This window comes from Rousettus aegyptiacus, unplaced genomic scaffold, assembly GCF_014176215.1.
Source record: "Rousettus aegyptiacus isolate mRouAeg1 unplaced genomic scaffold, mRouAeg1.p scaffold_m13_p_5, whole genome shotgun sequence".
Classification (NCBI taxonomy): domain Eukaryota; kingdom Metazoa; phylum Chordata; class Mammalia; order Chiroptera; family Pteropodidae; genus Rousettus; species Rousettus aegyptiacus.
The window spans coordinates 77,736,458-77,754,685 of record NW_023416308.1 but is presented as its reverse complement, the minus strand read 5'-3'; the positions used below and the strand labels follow the sequence as shown (position 1 = coordinate 77,754,685).

The 18,228-nt window shown below is 35.4% G+C and overlaps 1 protein-coding gene across 2 annotated transcripts in view; it reads right to left on the bottom strand.

The window, feature by feature from the left end:
• Window positions 1-18,228, bottom strand: part of RRM1 (ribonucleotide reductase catalytic subunit M1) — a 40,481-nt gene that overhangs the window by 21,960 nt on the left and 293 nt on the right. The window contains exons 2-9 of one of the 2 annotated variants that reach the window (XM_016157943.2): window positions 17,055-17,134; window positions 11,048-11,136; window positions 8,368-8,545; window positions 7,200-7,300; window positions 5,378-5,437; window positions 4,514-4,553; window positions 4,084-4,246; window positions 153-294 (exon numbers count right to left, since the gene is read on the bottom strand). In XM_016157943.2, coding sequence (XP_016013429.2) covers window positions 153-294; window positions 4,084-4,246; window positions 4,514-4,553; window positions 5,378-5,437; window positions 7,200-7,300; window positions 8,368-8,545; window positions 11,048-11,136; window positions 17,055-17,058 — 777 coding nt within the window. In that variant the 5' untranslated portion in view covers window positions 17,059-17,134. The remainder of the gene's footprint in view (window positions 1-152; window positions 295-4,083; window positions 4,247-4,513; window positions 4,554-5,377; window positions 5,438-7,199; window positions 7,301-8,367; window positions 8,546-11,047; window positions 11,137-17,054; window positions 17,135-18,228) is intronic. The other variant, XM_016157941.2, reaches the window with a different exon arrangement.

The window sequence follows — 18,228 nt, the reverse complement described above, 5'->3', positions numbered from 1 at the left end:
ATGACTCACTCCAAGTCACGCAGCCAGCTAGTAATTAACAGAGGACCAGGTCTCCCAAGTCCCACCATTGGCCCTCTCAACCATAACCTTGGTTGCTTATGGACTTGAATCCCTCCAGCCTAGACATTTTCAGCCATACAAAAGAATCTTACCCCAGCAATGTAGCTGCCAGTAGCTCGAATACAACTCACAGCAACACCAATTCCCCCAGCAGACTTGGAAATCAATGCACACTGCTTTAGAGTGTCATAAATGCCTTCAATGCTATCATCTTTCATGCTTAGAAGGAAACAGCTATGAGGAGAAAAATTACAAATCAGCAAAGATATAAAGCAAAGTGGAATCTCAAAAATAACTATACAATCCAAAGACAGTAAGTTAGACGAATAAAAGATCTGTATTTTATAAAATTCCTAGGTGTTTTAGAAAAAAAAAAATATATATATATATATACACTTTTACTGGCAAGGATACAGTAAGATACATCAACATATCATAATTTTAAAATCACCTTGCTGCCTACCCTAGATACTAAGCCTAGATGGAAGTCTTAGAGATAAGTCTAAAGTATTAGCTTACACATTCGCCAGGCTGCAAATGTGCCATGATTGCATTTTCTCACACAAATTCCTAAGCATATGTAACAGTCTTTCAACCTATTAGTAAGCCCAGAAAAATTAAACACTTATGAAAAAGAAACATCTATCCAATGGTCAATCAAATCTTTGATATGCCCACCAAAATTTATCTCCCTTAGTCTTTTTGAAGACAATCCCTCTACCTGTGCTCTGGATCTCTTCCTGTACCCTACTTCAAGAATCTTACTCTACCATGATCCCCTCACTACCTCGAATATTCAAGAAATCAAATGGATTCTACACATTGACGTTTTCTATTGAATACTCAGACATCCAGAATGATATAGAAAATAATATAACACATAACTTGTACTTATCGCCTATCTCAAGAAATTAAGACACTATAAATATAGCCTAATTACAATCTCATACTATTTCCATGTATTTCTACCTTCTTTAAGCATTTATATGTGTTCTACATTTTTTAAATTTCTGGTTGCATATTTATTTATCCTTGGCAACTTGCTTTTAACTCAATATTGTGTTAAAGATACACTTCTACTGATAATGTAGTTCTATTTGTTATTTTCAATGCTGTAAGGTATTCCACGGTATAAATATGCCAATATATTTGTCCATTTGCTTGCTGATGGGACATTTGGGTTCCTCACAATTTGTTTGCTATTCTAAAAAATGCTACTGTGAAAATTCTTGAACATATCTCCTTGTGATTATGTCTAAGGATTTCTGCAGGATATAAACCTAGGAGAGAATTGCTAGGTCAAATGATAAGCATATGTTCCACTTTACTGAAGGTTTTCCTAAGTAAATGGATAAGTATACTCTATCTAGCAATGTATGAGATTTCCTGTGTTCCACATTTTTACCAATACTTGGTATTATCAGCCTTTCATTTTTATCAAATTGATAGGTATATCTCATTATGTTAACTTTCATTTTTCGTATTACCAGCAAAGTTTATCATCATCTCATATATTTATTGGCTAATCAAATTTCTTCTAAGAATTATTATTTTTAATATCCCTTGCTCATGTTTCTATGTAGTTTTCTATCTTTTCCTTATAATTCCTTGATAGTTAACATACATTGCAAATAACTTCTCCTACTCTGAAACTTGTTTTTGGGTCATAGAAGTTTTCAATTTTAATGTAGTAGATTTTTCCTTTATGTTGTTTTGTTTATTATATCTATTTTAGGATATTCTTCATTATTGTCACATATATTCTCCTAACAAGGTTGAAGAGTCATGATATCTACAACTCACTTTCAAATGACTCAGAAAAAAAAAAAACTTTAAAGAAAAAATAAAATATAAACATATGGCAAAATACTATTATTACTTTGATCTAGACAGAGATGGGTATATGGGTGATAGTCTTTGTCCTCTCCTGAATGCTTGAAATTCATAGCAAAAAAAAACTGAAGAGGAAAGTAGACATTTTCTACATGCTCTTCTAAAAGATTTTACTTCCACATTCAGATTTTTTCTTAATTGACTTCTGTATAGGCATGAAGGGAAATCTAATAATATTTTTCTCCAAAGGATAACCAGTTTCCCTAGCATGGTTTCACTAATGGAAGGCAATGACACCTCAGCTATTCCTCAAGTTCCCATATAAGCCTGAATCTGTTTCTGGGTTGCTATGCTCCAGTGATTTATTTGTCTATCCCAGAGTAAACAGCACGGTGTCTTGATTACCATAGCTTTATAAGTCTTGGAATCTGTTAGGGCTTTTTCTTCAAAACTGTCTTGCTATTTAGTTTCCTAAAGCTGCCCTAACTAATTACCACTAATTTGGAAGCTAAAAATAGATATGTATTCTTTCGCAGTTCTAGAAGCCAGTAGTTCAACATCAGTTTCACTGAGCCAAAATCAAGAATATTCCCTGAAAAAGCTCTAGGAGAGAGCTTGCCTTTCCAGCTCTGGTGGCTCTTCTTCTTGCAGCCACATCACTCCAATTTCTGCCTCCATCTTCACATTACCTTTGCTTCTTCTGTATGTATCATATCTCTTTCAGCGTCTCCTATAAGTATACTTTTGACTGGATTTAGGGCTCACCTGGATAATTCAGGATAATCTCTCTCTGTCAAGATCTTTCTTAATTATACCTGTAAAGATCATTTTTCTTATAAGGTAACATTTACAGGTTTCAGGGATTAGGACCTGCTATCTTTGAGTAGCCTACTAGATTATTCTTCATCCTTTGCTCTTCCATATACGTTTTAGAATTCGTATGCTGAAATTTTGATTGGAATTAACACTGAATTTATAGATTAACTTGGGAAAAACTGACACCTTTAACAATATTAAATCCATGTTTTAATATAAAATCAATCTCCATTTATTTTTTAATATACTTCAACTATGTTTTAGAATTTTCTTCTTAAAAGCCTTACATATTTTTTATTAGATTTGTTCCTGGGTACCTTCCAGTATTATAAGTGAAGTATTTTAAAATTTTATCTTCCAACATCTAAAGTACAGAAATTCAACTAACTAATTTATATTAAGCTACTCTATACAAATATTTTGCTGAAATTTTTTAAATACTAATAATTTATAGATGCTCTTAATTCCCTATGTAAAAATTATATCATCTGTGAATCATTATAGTTTTGTTCCCTCATTTCCAATTTTTTCCTTATCTTATAATGCTGGCTTGGGCCTCCACTGTACTGCTGAAAACAGGCGATAGATCTAAGTTTTTAGTGGCTATCATTTACCAAATTAAGGAAGTTATTTTCTGTATTGATTTAACTAATTTGTTAATTATGAAAGAATATTAAATGGTATGTTAGTGCAATGAATTATATTGATATACTTTTTGATATTAGCATATTCTTGAATTCCTGGGATAAACCAATTTGCTAAAAGTGGTTTTTTATTTTTGTTTTTGTTTTTTATGTATTACCAGATTCTATTCCAGTGTTCCCTTTCTCAGAAAAGGTATCACCATTCTTCCTATTACTCTATCCATAAACTCAGGAACCATCCTTGGCTCATATTCAAAACATCATTAAATGCTGTCGATTTTACCTCCTAAATGTCTCTTGAATCTGTCCATTTCTCTCCAAAAATACCATAATCTCTCGTAGAGACTATAAGAGTCCCCCATTGATATTTACTATTTTCAAAAAATTTTATTAAAAAAAAAAAAAAACTTGATCGAGATATAATTCACATACCTAAAATTCCATTTTAAGTGTACAATTAATGGCTTTTAGTTTATTCATAGAATTGTGCAACCATCATTACAATCAAATTTAAAATTTCATTACCAGCATTTGCCTCTCTCCAATTCATTTACCACACTAAAGTGAGAGATCTTTCCAGAATACAAATCTCATTTAACCAGAGCAGGAGTGATTAGATGTTCATTAAATTAATTCTTCTGTGATGAATTGCTTAGTTTCTTCCAGCCAAAGTTTATTTTCCTAGTAAAACCATTTCAGAACTTTAAAAGCAACTACAGATGACACATACCTAGAAAGTTGTGGGCGGTTAGTGCCAGCATTGAAAAGAGTGGGAGAGGCATGGGTAAACCACCTCTCAGAAAGAAGGTTGTACGTTTCAATAGCGGCGTCAATATCTTCTGCATGAATCCCCACAGATACTCTCATCAACATATGTTGCGGTCTTTCAGCCACTGAAAACAACAAAAAAAGGAGTTTTCATATGATGGGAAATGACAGAAAAACTAGGCTGAGATATGTACTTCAATCAAAAAAGGAACGCCCAAAGACAATTTTAAAAATTTTCAAACAGTAAGCAAGACAATTATTCATTCATAAATTAAACCTAAAGTTAAATGTTATTTATAGTTTAAATAGAAATATTATGGTCAATAGCTCAAAGATCTGTAATTAATATAATGAAATAGAAAATAAAACACACAAACGTGTTCATTTCTTACCTTTTCCATTGATCTTCAACAAATAGGACCGCTCTAGAGTCTAAAAAAGCAAAGCAAAAACTTCCAGAGCAGTACAAGACACAGTGGACATATCATTCAAAATAAGGCAATCTATTTAAATCGTCTCAGTTTTTATATAATTTTAAATGAAAATAATATATTTACTCTTACTAGCTTCAATTTGGAACATTAATTGGCTGTCTGTTCTGGAAAAGACTGCATGAAAATTTCTGGAGAAAGCCAGCTCTAGATTAATGCATATAATATTAAGAGCCAAAGCTGTGGCATTCATCATGATCATCATAATGGTTAACACTTATAAGGTACTTATAATAGGAGGCTAGGCACTGACCAAAGCAACATAAACACTCTCACTTATCCGCAACAGAATTTGTTACTGAAATTTTATTATCTCCATTCTAAAGATGAAGAAACTGAAACAGAGAAATTAAGTAACTTGCTAATAAGAAATGGAGCAGAGATTTGAACCCAGGTGGTGTGATATCAAAACTGATGTTCTCAATCACTGTTTATCAACATAAAAGTACCGAGAAAGGCATTCGGTGCACAGTAGGGATTCAATAGTCACTGCATGAACAGTAGAACAACAGGGAATCATTATAACAAATTTTCTGTATAACTCCTCAGGTAATCTAGAAGCAATATTTGGAAATTTTTTAAACTGCAAATGGATAAGCTATCTTTCCTTAACTCAAACCACCACCATTACCTTAATTCCACTAATCCCCCAGGTCCATCACAACTCCCAACTCTGAACAACTTACTGCCTTTATAATTATATCGCTAAAACATAAACAAAAACCTGTATTTCCTGATGTAAGGAGAAATTCTCGTTTTATTTACCTTAAAGCCAAAGTAATTATAAGAGAAATCTCGGTCATAGATGATGGCAGAATTCAGGCGCTGGTGGACATGAAAAAAAGAACCCATAATTGAGATAATTAGACTTATTTTCACAAAATCTGACATCTTTCACCCCTGAGTCCAGAATTAAAATTGACAAAGATACAAAAGAGATAACACTAAGTATTATTGTTGTAGAATAGAAAACCATATCTAACGTTAAGAAAAAAACATAAATTCAGTATCCCAATTAGGTTTAAAAAAATTGTACATTATAAGAGAAGAAAACACATAAATCTAAGTTGTATATAAGTAAAAATATAAATGTGACTTTCCAAACTTTCTTCATTATATTTATAGTACATCTCTAATTAAAGGGGGAAAGAACATAAGCATACTGTCATCCTTAAACATGTTCTTAAATTAGCTGTCGATCTAAAAGAATTGGTACCACATACTTACTCATACTTTCATTATAAAAATTAGATGATTTTAAACTACACATAACCATATATATGATAAACAATGACAGAAAGTAGGATTACATTAATTCTAAGGCTCTTCAAAATTCATGGTCCTTTAATAGGTTTTATACAAACTACTGTTATGACAATAAGACTTTATAGAGGAACTAGCCATTATTATAGTTTTTGTATGCTATAAAGCTATTTGGAGGAAACAAAAAACATTTAGGTATAAAGATTCATTCTGGATACAGAAAAATGGAGCAAGTTTTTCAAAATACTATCAGTGTTGATGTATAATGATCCATGTCCCAACTGGAATAATTAAATGAAGCTCCTCCCTTTCTCTTAATTTTTTAAGGTATCTTTGCTGCCAAAGACAGAGGCCTTGCATGAATAATGGAGAACTGAAATACTTGATTATCTTTATTTATTTTTAGATATGGGTTTTTGCAGTAGCTATTTCATATTTTGTACATATTATACATATACAGATTATACAGATGAACAACACATACAAACAACTCGGTTTTCTTTCTCTCGGTCTTTTTAACACCGAATACATATTTAGAGAGACAACCAACTAATCATTCTATTACCTAAAGCTAAAACTGGCTTCTATCTGTGCAGATATCCATGATAGATAAATGCTGTGTGCAAAAGGGCTGACTGGACCTACACATCTTTTCTTTTCCATACTCTGGGATCTAGTTAAGAAAGGGGTTGGAACACAAGTAGATAATTTTTAAGTTGCTGAGCGAGATCTTTCAAAATTTTACCTGAGCAACATTTTTAGGAGTCAGTTTGGCAAGGTTTACTAAATTCTGAATGCACATACTCTTTGGCTCAGCAATTCCACTTACGGGATTTATCTTACCAATATACTCATCTACGAGCAAAACACTACCATACAAGAATATTTACTGCAATGAAAAATGGAAAACAAATATTCATCACAGGAGCAATTCTTACATATATGTACAATAACAACAAACCTATAAAATGGAATGCTATGCCACTGTTAGAAATAGGGTAAATTCATAAATCCTGATATAGAACTGTCTCTAGGATAAATTCTCAGTAAAAACAGTATGAACAGTACACTATCACTAAAAGGAAAAATATATATGTACACAGACATACACACACGTGCACACAGGTGTATTATAGAATAGTACTGGAAAAATACATTTTAAAATTATAAAATGTTGTTTCTAGAGATGTTGTTTCTAGGATTTAGGGAACAGAGATTTACTTTTTACCTGTATCTTTTGTAGTGTTTAAGTTTTTTAAAATGTGCTTATTTAAAAAAAAAGAATCTATTTAAAAAAATTTCACTGGAAAAGCATTATACATACATCTTTATTTGCCAAAACAATATCCAATGTTGACTTGGCCACCATGGGAGAGTGTTTGCTATTATGTGGATTTATATAGTTGTAGAGGTCTTCCATCACATCTAAAAATAAAAAAGTACAAGAAAAAATAAAAATGTCAAAATCACTTAAGAGCTAATTCACTTTTAATAGTTTAAAACAGTGGTTAGTGGTTCTCAAACATTTTTTCATACCAACCTACCTCAGTGCCTGGCATAGAAAGCGCTCAATAAAACTACACATGTTGACTAAATATATAATAATGCCTTGCTTATGAAACAAGTTCCCAGAGTTAAGAGCATAGAAAGCCTCTTGTAATTTTAAAAATATTCCTAGGTGACTGATAGCCAATCCCATTGAATATTACTGGTTGAAAATAAAGAAAAGCAAAAATTATAATATCTTCTCAATGTTTTTACCCTAACATAAAATTTCACTTAAAATTCAGAATCTATCATCCCAAGCATTTCATGTCTATAAATGCACATTTAATAAACCCTCTCATTTGCTCTCCTTAAAGATATCCCTTTGCATTTATGAATAATCCAATAATCACACACACACACACACACACACACACACAAAATGCTGGTGTTTTGATTGGAACTAACTTGAATATATAGATCAATTTTTGGAGAACTAATATCTTTATAATAAATCTACTAAAAAGAGAGGTATAATATATGAGGCCCCACATAAGAGATCCAGAATCAAGAGCCAAAGATTTCTCTCTCCATCTGACTTCTTATAAACCAAACAAATTATTTAACCTTCTTTTGCCCACACTCCCTGAGCTGTAAAATGGCAGTGATGGAATGAAGTGTCTGCTAATGGTGACAAAAGATTAAAGATAATATTTTGTTTAACCCAGAACTTGTCAATAAATATTACTCATTTTTCCAACCACAATACCACCAACTACTTAGAAGTAACGGAACAAAAAAATAAAGAAAAGGATCCACTAACCCGTTCAACAAATCAGCAGCATGGAGAAACAAGTTTTAGTGCCCCCTCTTCCACTAACTTGTATATTTTGCCTTTTTAAACAAGATATAACTTTTATTTTGACATTACAGGTTTCATTCTAGTACCTTTATACACCTTTATACATTTTCCAATACTAAATTCTAATTTTTTCCTCTAGACTCACCACTGAACACTTTCTTTGTTTCTTTGTGCAAGTTAGAGACAGCAACCCTTGCTGCCAGAATGGCATAGTCGGGGTGCTTAGTAGTCAAGGTTGCAGCTGTTTCAGCAGCCAAAGTATCTAGTTCCACAGTAGTGACCCCACTGTATAAGCCTTGGATTACTTTCATGGTGATCTGAGCCTATAAAAACAAAACCAAGAATTATTTGAGCTTTCCCAAGAACCAAGAGCTCCCTGAAAAGAGCAATGAAGAAAACAATCAAATTTACATCGAAATAAAACAATTTCCTTTTCTGAAAAATTATCTTTTAACATGGTGGGCTGCGGGAAACTTAGTAATAAGAGTTCATAAACCAACATGACTGCCAGAAAATGCATACTAATATTTACTACAAAGAGGGGTCACCAAAAAAATTAATTAATTTTTAAAAATCTAAGTATGGGTTTAACAAAGATCAACATTCTCACAGGGAAAGAGCTGAAAAATGACCAATGATTCTATAAGGGTTTCCTCATCTTTCATTCAAATTATCCCTATGTGATCAGGGTTCCAGCTACATAATTACCCATTTTTTCCCAATTTTTCCTTGTTCTTCTAAGGACAAGTAAAAGAAAGCAAATGAATCAAACTTCAATCATTCCAATTAGAGACGAAAGTATAAATTAAGGTTGGAGCTGATTCATCAAATAATTTAATGACTACTCTTTCTTTAGTACTTCACAAATTACGAAGTGTCTCAACTTTCATAATCTTCTCTGACATTTTACAATCACCTTGTGAGATGGACATGATTACTATCACCATTTTACATGAGGAACCTGAGGTCAGGTTACTCGGACTTGCTCAAGGTTATTGTCTCGGTCTTCTGGCTTCACATCCCACTCAACCTCACTGATTTTCACTGTTTTCAAGACCATGTTATAAGAAGTTCCCCTTTTAAAAATACACAATGTACAAGTTATTACCACACACTTTTAAGAAAAACAAATACTAAGTTGTGATTTGTGTTTACTGAATCTTTAAAAAAAAACTTAATCCAACAGAAAATAAATGTATTGCCCAGCTGACCAAAACATGCCCCCCTCAAAAAAAGAGTAATTACCAGTCTACAATCTATTCTAATTATATTTTACCTAAGACCAAATTGTTCCTGATCACTTTCTTCTCAGGTCTAGCAGATAAATTATGTTCAATAAAAGAATAGTGAAGTCTTCTAAATCAATGGTCCCCAACCTTTTTGGTACCAAGGACCAGTGCTCCTATGAGAATCTAATGCCTGATAATCTGAGGTGAAGCTGAGGCAATGAAGCTAGCACTGGGGAGCAGCTGCAAATACAGATGAAGCTTCGCTTGCTCTCCTGCCACTTACCTCCTGCTGTGTGGCCTGGTTCCTAATAGGCCACAGACTAGTACCGGTCCGTGGACTGGGGGTTGGGGACCCCTGTTCTAAATAGTTTCTGGTGCTATATGGCAAGTAATCAAAACTCAGGATAAATATGTGTGTTAACTGCGCCAGATCTAATAGCACACAGACTTTTTTAGCTGAATCTACCCTAGAAAGCTTGTGTCTACTATATAGTACCCTTGTACTGTGAAGTATAGTATCGCCTGAGGCAGAACATCTGAAAGTCAAGAGACCTAAGTTTTTCTCCCAACACTCCCACTAACTTGTACAAGTTACTCCCCTTCTCTCTTTGGACCTTCCTTGTCTAAAAGGAAGATGAAATAGGATGATCTCTCAGATTCATTCCAACTTAACATTCTACTGTTTTAATGTAAAAGAAAATTTATAATAAGTATATTTTAAAGTTGTATAAAATTATTTTCTTTTGACCATTTTGGTCAATTCACTATTTATATATCTATATATGTGCCAAACATTGTAGACATCGCAAGAATAAGATATAGCATGCCCTCAATCCTAGGGGAGGACAGACTTGTAATTAATTTCCATATTATGTGGTTAATTTAATGCTATGAGGCCAGCAAAAGTGCTACGGCAGTACAGGTAGAATACCTAAATAAGGCTAGGGCAATATGGGTGGGTTTGGAATAAAAGGTTCTTAGGTACTCTCATTTTAGGATGATCATTTTAGATGCCATGTGGAAGATGCATGTGAAGATGGCAAGATAAGAGGAAGGCTACTTTTGAGACCATTATAGACAACAGTCTAGATAAGGGATGATGAGAGTCTAGAGTAGAGAGGATTTATAGGAAATGAGAAAACAGAGCAACTGGCTTATGAATAGTCTGTTCTCCTTAATTTAAATGTTGTCGATGAAATCTACTTTATATTATTTAGATGTATTCATCTACATAGATAACAAAAAGCAAATTTCAAATCAGTTTCTACCCAAATGACCACAATTCCAAAACAAGCTTTACCATACATTTTTTCACTTATGAATAAAACAATTCATTCAACTAAGTCTCTAACATGAAATATCAATGTCAGGTTTTCCTCTTTGCTCATTTTTTAGTTTTCTGAAAAGTCAGAACTCACAGTACGGAACCAAAATTTTGAAAAAAGATTTTAAGCAATGAATTCACATTTTATATCCAAGGCCATAGGCAGAATACCAAACCAAAATATGTTAAGTAAGGGAAGAGCTAGAAATAAGAGATAAGTAAAAATTGTCACATAAAGCAAGGAACCCAAGATATAAACCATATTTACTTACAGGATCAACAAAGTCCATATTGAGTCCATAACAAAGTTTCTGGATTCGAGATGTAATTTTGTCAAACATGACTCGTTCTTGGCGGCCATCTGAAGAATCAAACCATAAAATTCATTATCACTCATTAAGATAGTAATGTCAAAGAATCAAATGTAATCAACACATGAATTTTTAAATTGTCCAACATGAAATGCTATTTCATAGATAAAAGATTCAGACACCCAGTAGTTTCATCAAGATATTATTTTTGTCTCTTCAAAAAGTAGGAATTCCAAAAATTTTCCCTTCTCTCCTTCAAAACTCCCAATAGTGGATGATCAGATCTTTTAAAATCAAAGTCAAAATCATTATAATAATGATTATAGACAACCTCCCATCTGCCCCTTTTCCCAACTTCACCTCCTCTTCTCCCATCCCCCTCATTTACTTTACCTTGGCAACCCTGGCCTCCTTGCTATCTACACCTATTTTAGGTGTTTGTTCAATGTCATCTTCTCAATGAGGCTTTTGCCGATCACCCTATTTTAAATTGCAATGCCCCCAAAATAGCCTTCCTCTTCTTATCTCCTCCTCCTTCTATGCTTTTCCTCCACAGCACCATCTGACATACCACATTTTACAGCAGTTCCCCCTTATCCATGGAGGAAATATTCTAAGAGCACTAAGTGAATGCCTGAAACCACAGATATTACCAAACCCTTTATGTTTTTTCCTATACATGCATACTTTTCTCATTTATCAACTTCTTCAACTTTGAGGGAAATGTGACAGCAGCTTCTTCAATCAGCAGACACAGCTTCTCCAGTAATCTTTATATTCTTCAGTTCAAACCTATTCTTGAATCTGGGATCAACCCTTAATTGCAATAAATGGCTGGGTACCACTCATTGCATAAGCTCCTTCACTGAAGTCTTCATAAAAGCTTAGTTAGTGCTTTCTGGAGCAACATACTGCATTGATCAGAATGTTTTCTGTTCATGTCTTTCATCCACAAATGTAATACCTTTTCCATCTTAATTAAGCACTCGTTATGTACTATGGTACTATGTACCATAACTTTTACAGTCTGAGGTGTGACAACAAAACTAGCACGAATTTCTTTTTCCTTCTCCACAATTTCACAGAGACTCATTTTTACCATAGATCCTGGCAATCTCAGTATAGAATTTTTTTTCTCTCCTTAATCCAAGAACTTTCACCTTTTCACTTAAAGGAAGCACTTTAGTTTCTCTTTGGCATATCTGAATCACCAACATCAATTCTCTTGTGCTTTGGTGCCATGATTAAGTAAAATAAAGGTTATTGGAACACAAGCACACTGATACCTCGACCGTCGATCTGATAACAGCTGGGCAGCATATACAGCACAGATATTCTGGACAAAGACATGATTCATATCTTGAGCAGGATGGTACCAGATGGCGCAAGATTTCATCACATTACACAGAAGAGCACACAATTTAATAAAATGTATTATTTCTGGAATTTCCCAATTAACATTTTTTATTTTTGGACCATGGATTGACTGCAGGCAACTGAAATCATGGAAATGAAAACCACAGATAAGGGGAAACATTATCATGTGATTCGCTCCACGCATCCACTTGAACTTGCAAAAGAGAAAAACATTTTTGCAAGATTACTTACATTTTATTTTATTTGCACATATTCCCCAGTGCCCTGACCGAGGACCAAGGCCTAGCACATAGCAGGTCCTCAAATATTTATTGAACGCTAAATGACTCATCAACCTGTCTCCATTCTAACAACCTTCATGATAAAGTTGGCTTATATACTCTCCTAGGGTAATTACTGATTTTGAATTTACTTCACACCATATAAAGAAGTACTTCATTTGTAATTCAAGACAATCTTCCAGAGACAACCTTTTAGTTTTAATATTCTGGGGATATGCAAATACATGGACCTTATCTAGTTAGCCCTTTTATGATTTTGGACTTCAATCATACTCCTCTTTGTCCTTCCTAACAAAAAGTCCTATTATTCTTAGTTTAATTTCAAATGGTAGCTCCTTCAACCTTTATTTACTCCTATCAGCAATAGCGGATATATCCAGTCACTATAGCTTTAACTAGAGGTAACCATGTAACATAAATCAGTCTATTAACCTAAAAATAAAAGGCCAAAACGAGAGTCAATAAATATTTATTTGAGATCCAAAAGAATAGCTATTCTGGGAGCACTGATTCAGGCAGAATCCCAAACAGTGTTCCCACACTGCCAAAAAGGAATCTCCGAATCAGAATCGTCAAAATCGTCGAGACGGAATCATCAGTGGAATCACTGAAACGGATCTCCGAAACGGAATTCACGAAGCAGAATACCGCAGCAGATTTCCAAAACAGACTCTCTGAAATGGAACCGACGAAGCAGAATCTCCGAAAAACGGAATCAACGAAGCGGAATCTCCGAAGCAGAATCCTCGAAGAGGATTTCCAAAACAGAATCTCTGAAATGGAACCGATGACGCAGAATCTCCGAAAAACAGAATATCCGAATCAGAATCGGAATCAGAATCGTAGAGGCCGAAGCATCAGTGGAATCACCAAAACGGAATCTCCGAAACGGAATCCACGATGCGGATTCCAGAACAGAATCTCTGAAATGGAACCGACGAAGCAGAATCTCCGAAACGGAATCAACGAAGCGGAATCTCCAAAACGGAATCTGCGATGGAATCATCGATGCGAAATCTCCGACATGGAATCTCCGAAACAGAACCCCAGAAATAGAAGCTCCAAACCGGAAAGCAACACTGGTCAGTTATTAAAAGTATTACTGGCTAGAGGACATACAAATAGCCAACAAATATTTGGAAAGATTCTCAACATCACGAGCTATTAGGGAAATGCAAATCAAAACCACAATGAGATACCATCTCACACCTGTTAGAATAGCTATAATCAACAGGACAAGTCATAACAAATGCTGGAGAGGATGCAGAGAAAAAGGAACCCTCATACACTGCTGGTGGGACTGCAAATTGGGACAGCCATTATGTAAAACAGTATTGAGGTTCCTCAAAAAACTAAGAATTGATCTACCATGTGATCCAGCAATCCCTCTGCTGGGTATTTACCCCAAAGACTTGAAAACCCATATCTGAAAAGATATTTGCACACCAACGTTCATAGCAGCGTTACTCACAGTGGTCAGGACATGGAAGCAACCGAAGTGTTCTATGATAGATGACTGACTAAAGAAGCTGTGGCACATATATACAATGGAATATCACTCGGCCATAAGAAGATTACGAAATACTGCCATTTGTGACAACCTGGATGGACCTCGAGATCATCACGCTAAGCGAAATAAGCCAGACAGAAAAAACTGAAAATCACATGATATCATTTATATATGAGATATAAACCTAAAAGCAACAAATTGAACAGGACAAACAAACAGAAATTCACACAGTCATGGACAACAGACTAGTGGTTACCATAGGGGGGAGTGGGGAGCAGACAGGTAGACGGGGAAAAGGCGGTAAAATAGGTGGTGAAAGAAAGAAATCTAACTATGAGAGGTGAACACATGGCGTAAATATATATGCCTTACTGTTAAAATTATAGCTAAAACTTACTGGATTTCGTTAACCAATGTCACTAGATAGATAGATAGATAGATAGATAGATAGATAGATAGATTTTTAGTTCCTCGTTGCCAGGAAGGCTCATTCCTGGTTGGTCCTGTCCCAAGTAAGAGGGAAAGAAGTTCCTTTTTCTTAGGAGCCTTAAACCGCTTTGGTGCAACAAGAACATCAGAATAGAGGAAATGTTTACTGTCATATTTAAGGGCAAACAACTTCCGGATTCCGCAGTTCCTGAGGTTTCTCCTATGAAGTCTCATAGGACTTAGTGATCATCTCAAAACACTGAGCAACCATAATCAGATGGTGTTTTTATAACATCGAGCTAGCCAAGACAAAGTTTTTTAACAGTAAAAATTCCTATAATAAACAAAATACTAAGTCCAGAATAGATCTGAACCAGGACACGACACCTGAGGGGGCAGTCAGCTGAAGGTATTAAAGAATCATGAAGTGTCAGGGGGCACTGTATTTAATCATTTGGTTTGTCCCCAGATTTTATCTAGTTCTATCAATATCTATTTCATCAGAGGTATTTTACCTAGGTACAACAAAAGCTATTAACCCCACCTTGTTTAGCTAGGATATGGTCAAGAGCAATTCTATTGTCCAATAAACTTGTACAAGGGAATTTAAAGTTCTTCCCTTGTGGGTTACTGTTTTGGAGGTAGCTCCAGCAATTTCCTCTAAGGTTTTTGATAACTGTCTAATCACAGTTTATTTATTTATTATAATACCTGTTCCCAAAAAAGTGTTTTTCTAAATCTAGTACTTTTCTGGGTTTGACATCGCCAGGTAGTAAATACCCTTGACTGTGTGTAACCAGTTACACATTTTGACCTGTAAACTAGGTTTAAAGATAATGCCTAACATTATCTTCCCAGACAGAAATTAAAGCAAAAGGGAAATATAATTATTAGAGTGAGTGTTTGGCCTCTGGTATTATTTGTGAGAAAGGAAGGAATCAAAGTAAGGAAAAAATGGAAAATGAAGGTATAAATTATATAGGCCTAGTCCAGAATCTTGGGTTAGATGTCCACAACAGATGTTGTCTGCTTCATTTCATAGTCATTTTAAATTTAAACTCCTCTGTTGGTTGAGCAGTCTAATTAAGTATAAGAGCTTTCTTTAAATGGGAAACATTAATCCAAGATATTTGAGAACAGGAACCACGTCTGTCTACTCACCACTGTAATCTCAGTGCCCAGCACAGTATCTATAGATTTGTGTGAGGGAGGATGAGGGAGGGAGAGAAAAGCAAGGGAGAGACAGAGAAAAAATCTGGAAAAGTGATTATCGGAGTGCAAATGGATGCTTTAGAAGATGTTATTTTGCAAACATGTTTGTTTTATGTATATACATACACATACATGCATGTGCACTGTGATGATGCAAAATATAATTTCCATTGTGGGTTACAATCCAAAATTTTGAAAACACTATATATACTACTAAATCCCTAAGCACACTTTACAACTCAGTCAGCTTCACTGCACTTATTCCAATGGTTCTCAACTTTTATTTAACCTTAGTCTCCTTAACCCATTTCGCATTTAGAAAAAAAAAAAAAAGTGCAGCTCACTGCCAGCGTTAAATTAAATTTACATAAACACAATCTTTGAGGGTGAAGCAAATCTGACTGGTTTTCAATGTGAAAATAAAATATAAAAACTGTTCTTGGAGTTATTTCTAAACAGAACTTGTCTCTAATCTTAATATAACAGAAATGTATATGTAAATAGGATTCGTCAAAAAATCTTTGGCTAATAACTGTTCAAGAATGATGTTAATATCATGCGTAGGAACACTACATTTTCTAGGATTTGACATTTTCAGCAATCGAAAATTACTACATTTTGTAAAAACAGAATGCTATAAATAATATTATGTCATTTGTTTCCAAAGACTATCAATACACTAGAGTGATGCAAAAATAATAATAAAAGCGAGATATTTCATGGCAATCTTTGGCGGTAAGGTCAGGACTAGAATCTACACGTTACCTCAGGGTAAATGCTGCAGCCACAAGCACCCCCAGTGAGTACTCTCAGGGCAAACCTACAAGTTGACAACCAGTTGCCCTCCTGAATAATTACATTAAAATTAACAAAAACTTTAGAAGTTAGTCTGCAACTGGCACACCAAACATATGGGGAGGGGGGGAACCCTGAGCACGTTAGAAATCAAAAATAAAATTTTTTGAAATAAGTAAAATAAATAAATCTAAGTACAGTTTTGTATATTAACAAGCCTTATTGAATGCTACACTGAAAGATTCTAAAAAATCATCTGGATCAAATTATGTTCTCTTAGCTATAGTTAAACCACCTGGCCACAACCAAATCAACTACCTGCCTACCCACAGCACTCATATATTATATTTTTAAATAATTATACTCATTCATTCTTGGAGCATTTAGTCACAGCAGGTCCAGTGTTACTTGTGGGCATAAAATCCCATCTTTGAAACGCACAGCCTAGTGGATAAAACAAATATCGTCAGTCAACCAGTATTTACCAAGCACCTACAATTATGAAATAACTTTATTGCTTTAACACAGGCAAGTGGGTTTGACTAAACATGTTCCTACCTGTCTCAGATCGTTCTGTTAAAAGTCCGTTTTTATCTTGTTTTTCCAACCTGATTAAACCCTTCCCCTAAGCGGAGGCTTGTCTCCTCTCATAATTTCACACAGCCACGAAAAAGGCTGGCAAAAGGAGGTACTCAGCAAGTCTAATGGGAATTAACTGTTGAGGAAGAATGCAAATCCCTGGCTCTTCCGGATCCCCACCTAGTCAGATGTCTTGGCCACCCTAGTCAGATTTAATATGTTTTCCCAAGATGGGTTAAGACAGCTAGTCACTGTCCCAAACTCTGGAACTACTGCTGGGACAAATGGCAACACGTGTCCAACAAAGGGCAAGCTACAGGAAGAATGTCTGCGTCTGAGATCTGGTTTTTTTCTCACCCCACTTCTACTCTCATCCCACAAAATAAGATCTGGAAGCTGATAGGTGCCCTTTTAGAGTGCAGAGACCCTTTTTTTTCTAACCCTCTTCCCTGTCGCAGGGCCTAGAACAAGTCACTAACCCCAAGGTTTTCAAATAAAACTCGTGTTGGCCATGGGTTCGAACCCTGAACTTACTTACCATCAACTAACCAGGTGACTTCCCAATAGTCACCCAACCTCTCTCTGCGCTTTTTCATATGTGAAGTGAAGTTGATAATCGCACCTCAGGGGCTCATGGGGAAAATACCGCCTGGGAAGTGCTCAGGACACACAGAAACTACTCGATGAAGGGGTAGTTCCTTTACTCTTTGGAAACGCGCCAGGATGACAAGGCGAAGGGGGCGCAGGCTGAAGGCCAGGCCGGGGTGGGGGTGGGGGTGGGGTGGGTATGGAAGGAGGACAGGGAAGCCAGCAGGCAGGGCAGGCTGACAAGGCGGGAAGCCGCGGCGGGCAGGGCGGGAAGCGGCGGAGGCGGGCGGGCGCGGTTAACTGCTCTGGCGGCGGCAGCCGCGTTCCCTTACCCGCTACTCACCACCCTGCCGTCCCCTTCCCTGCCTCTC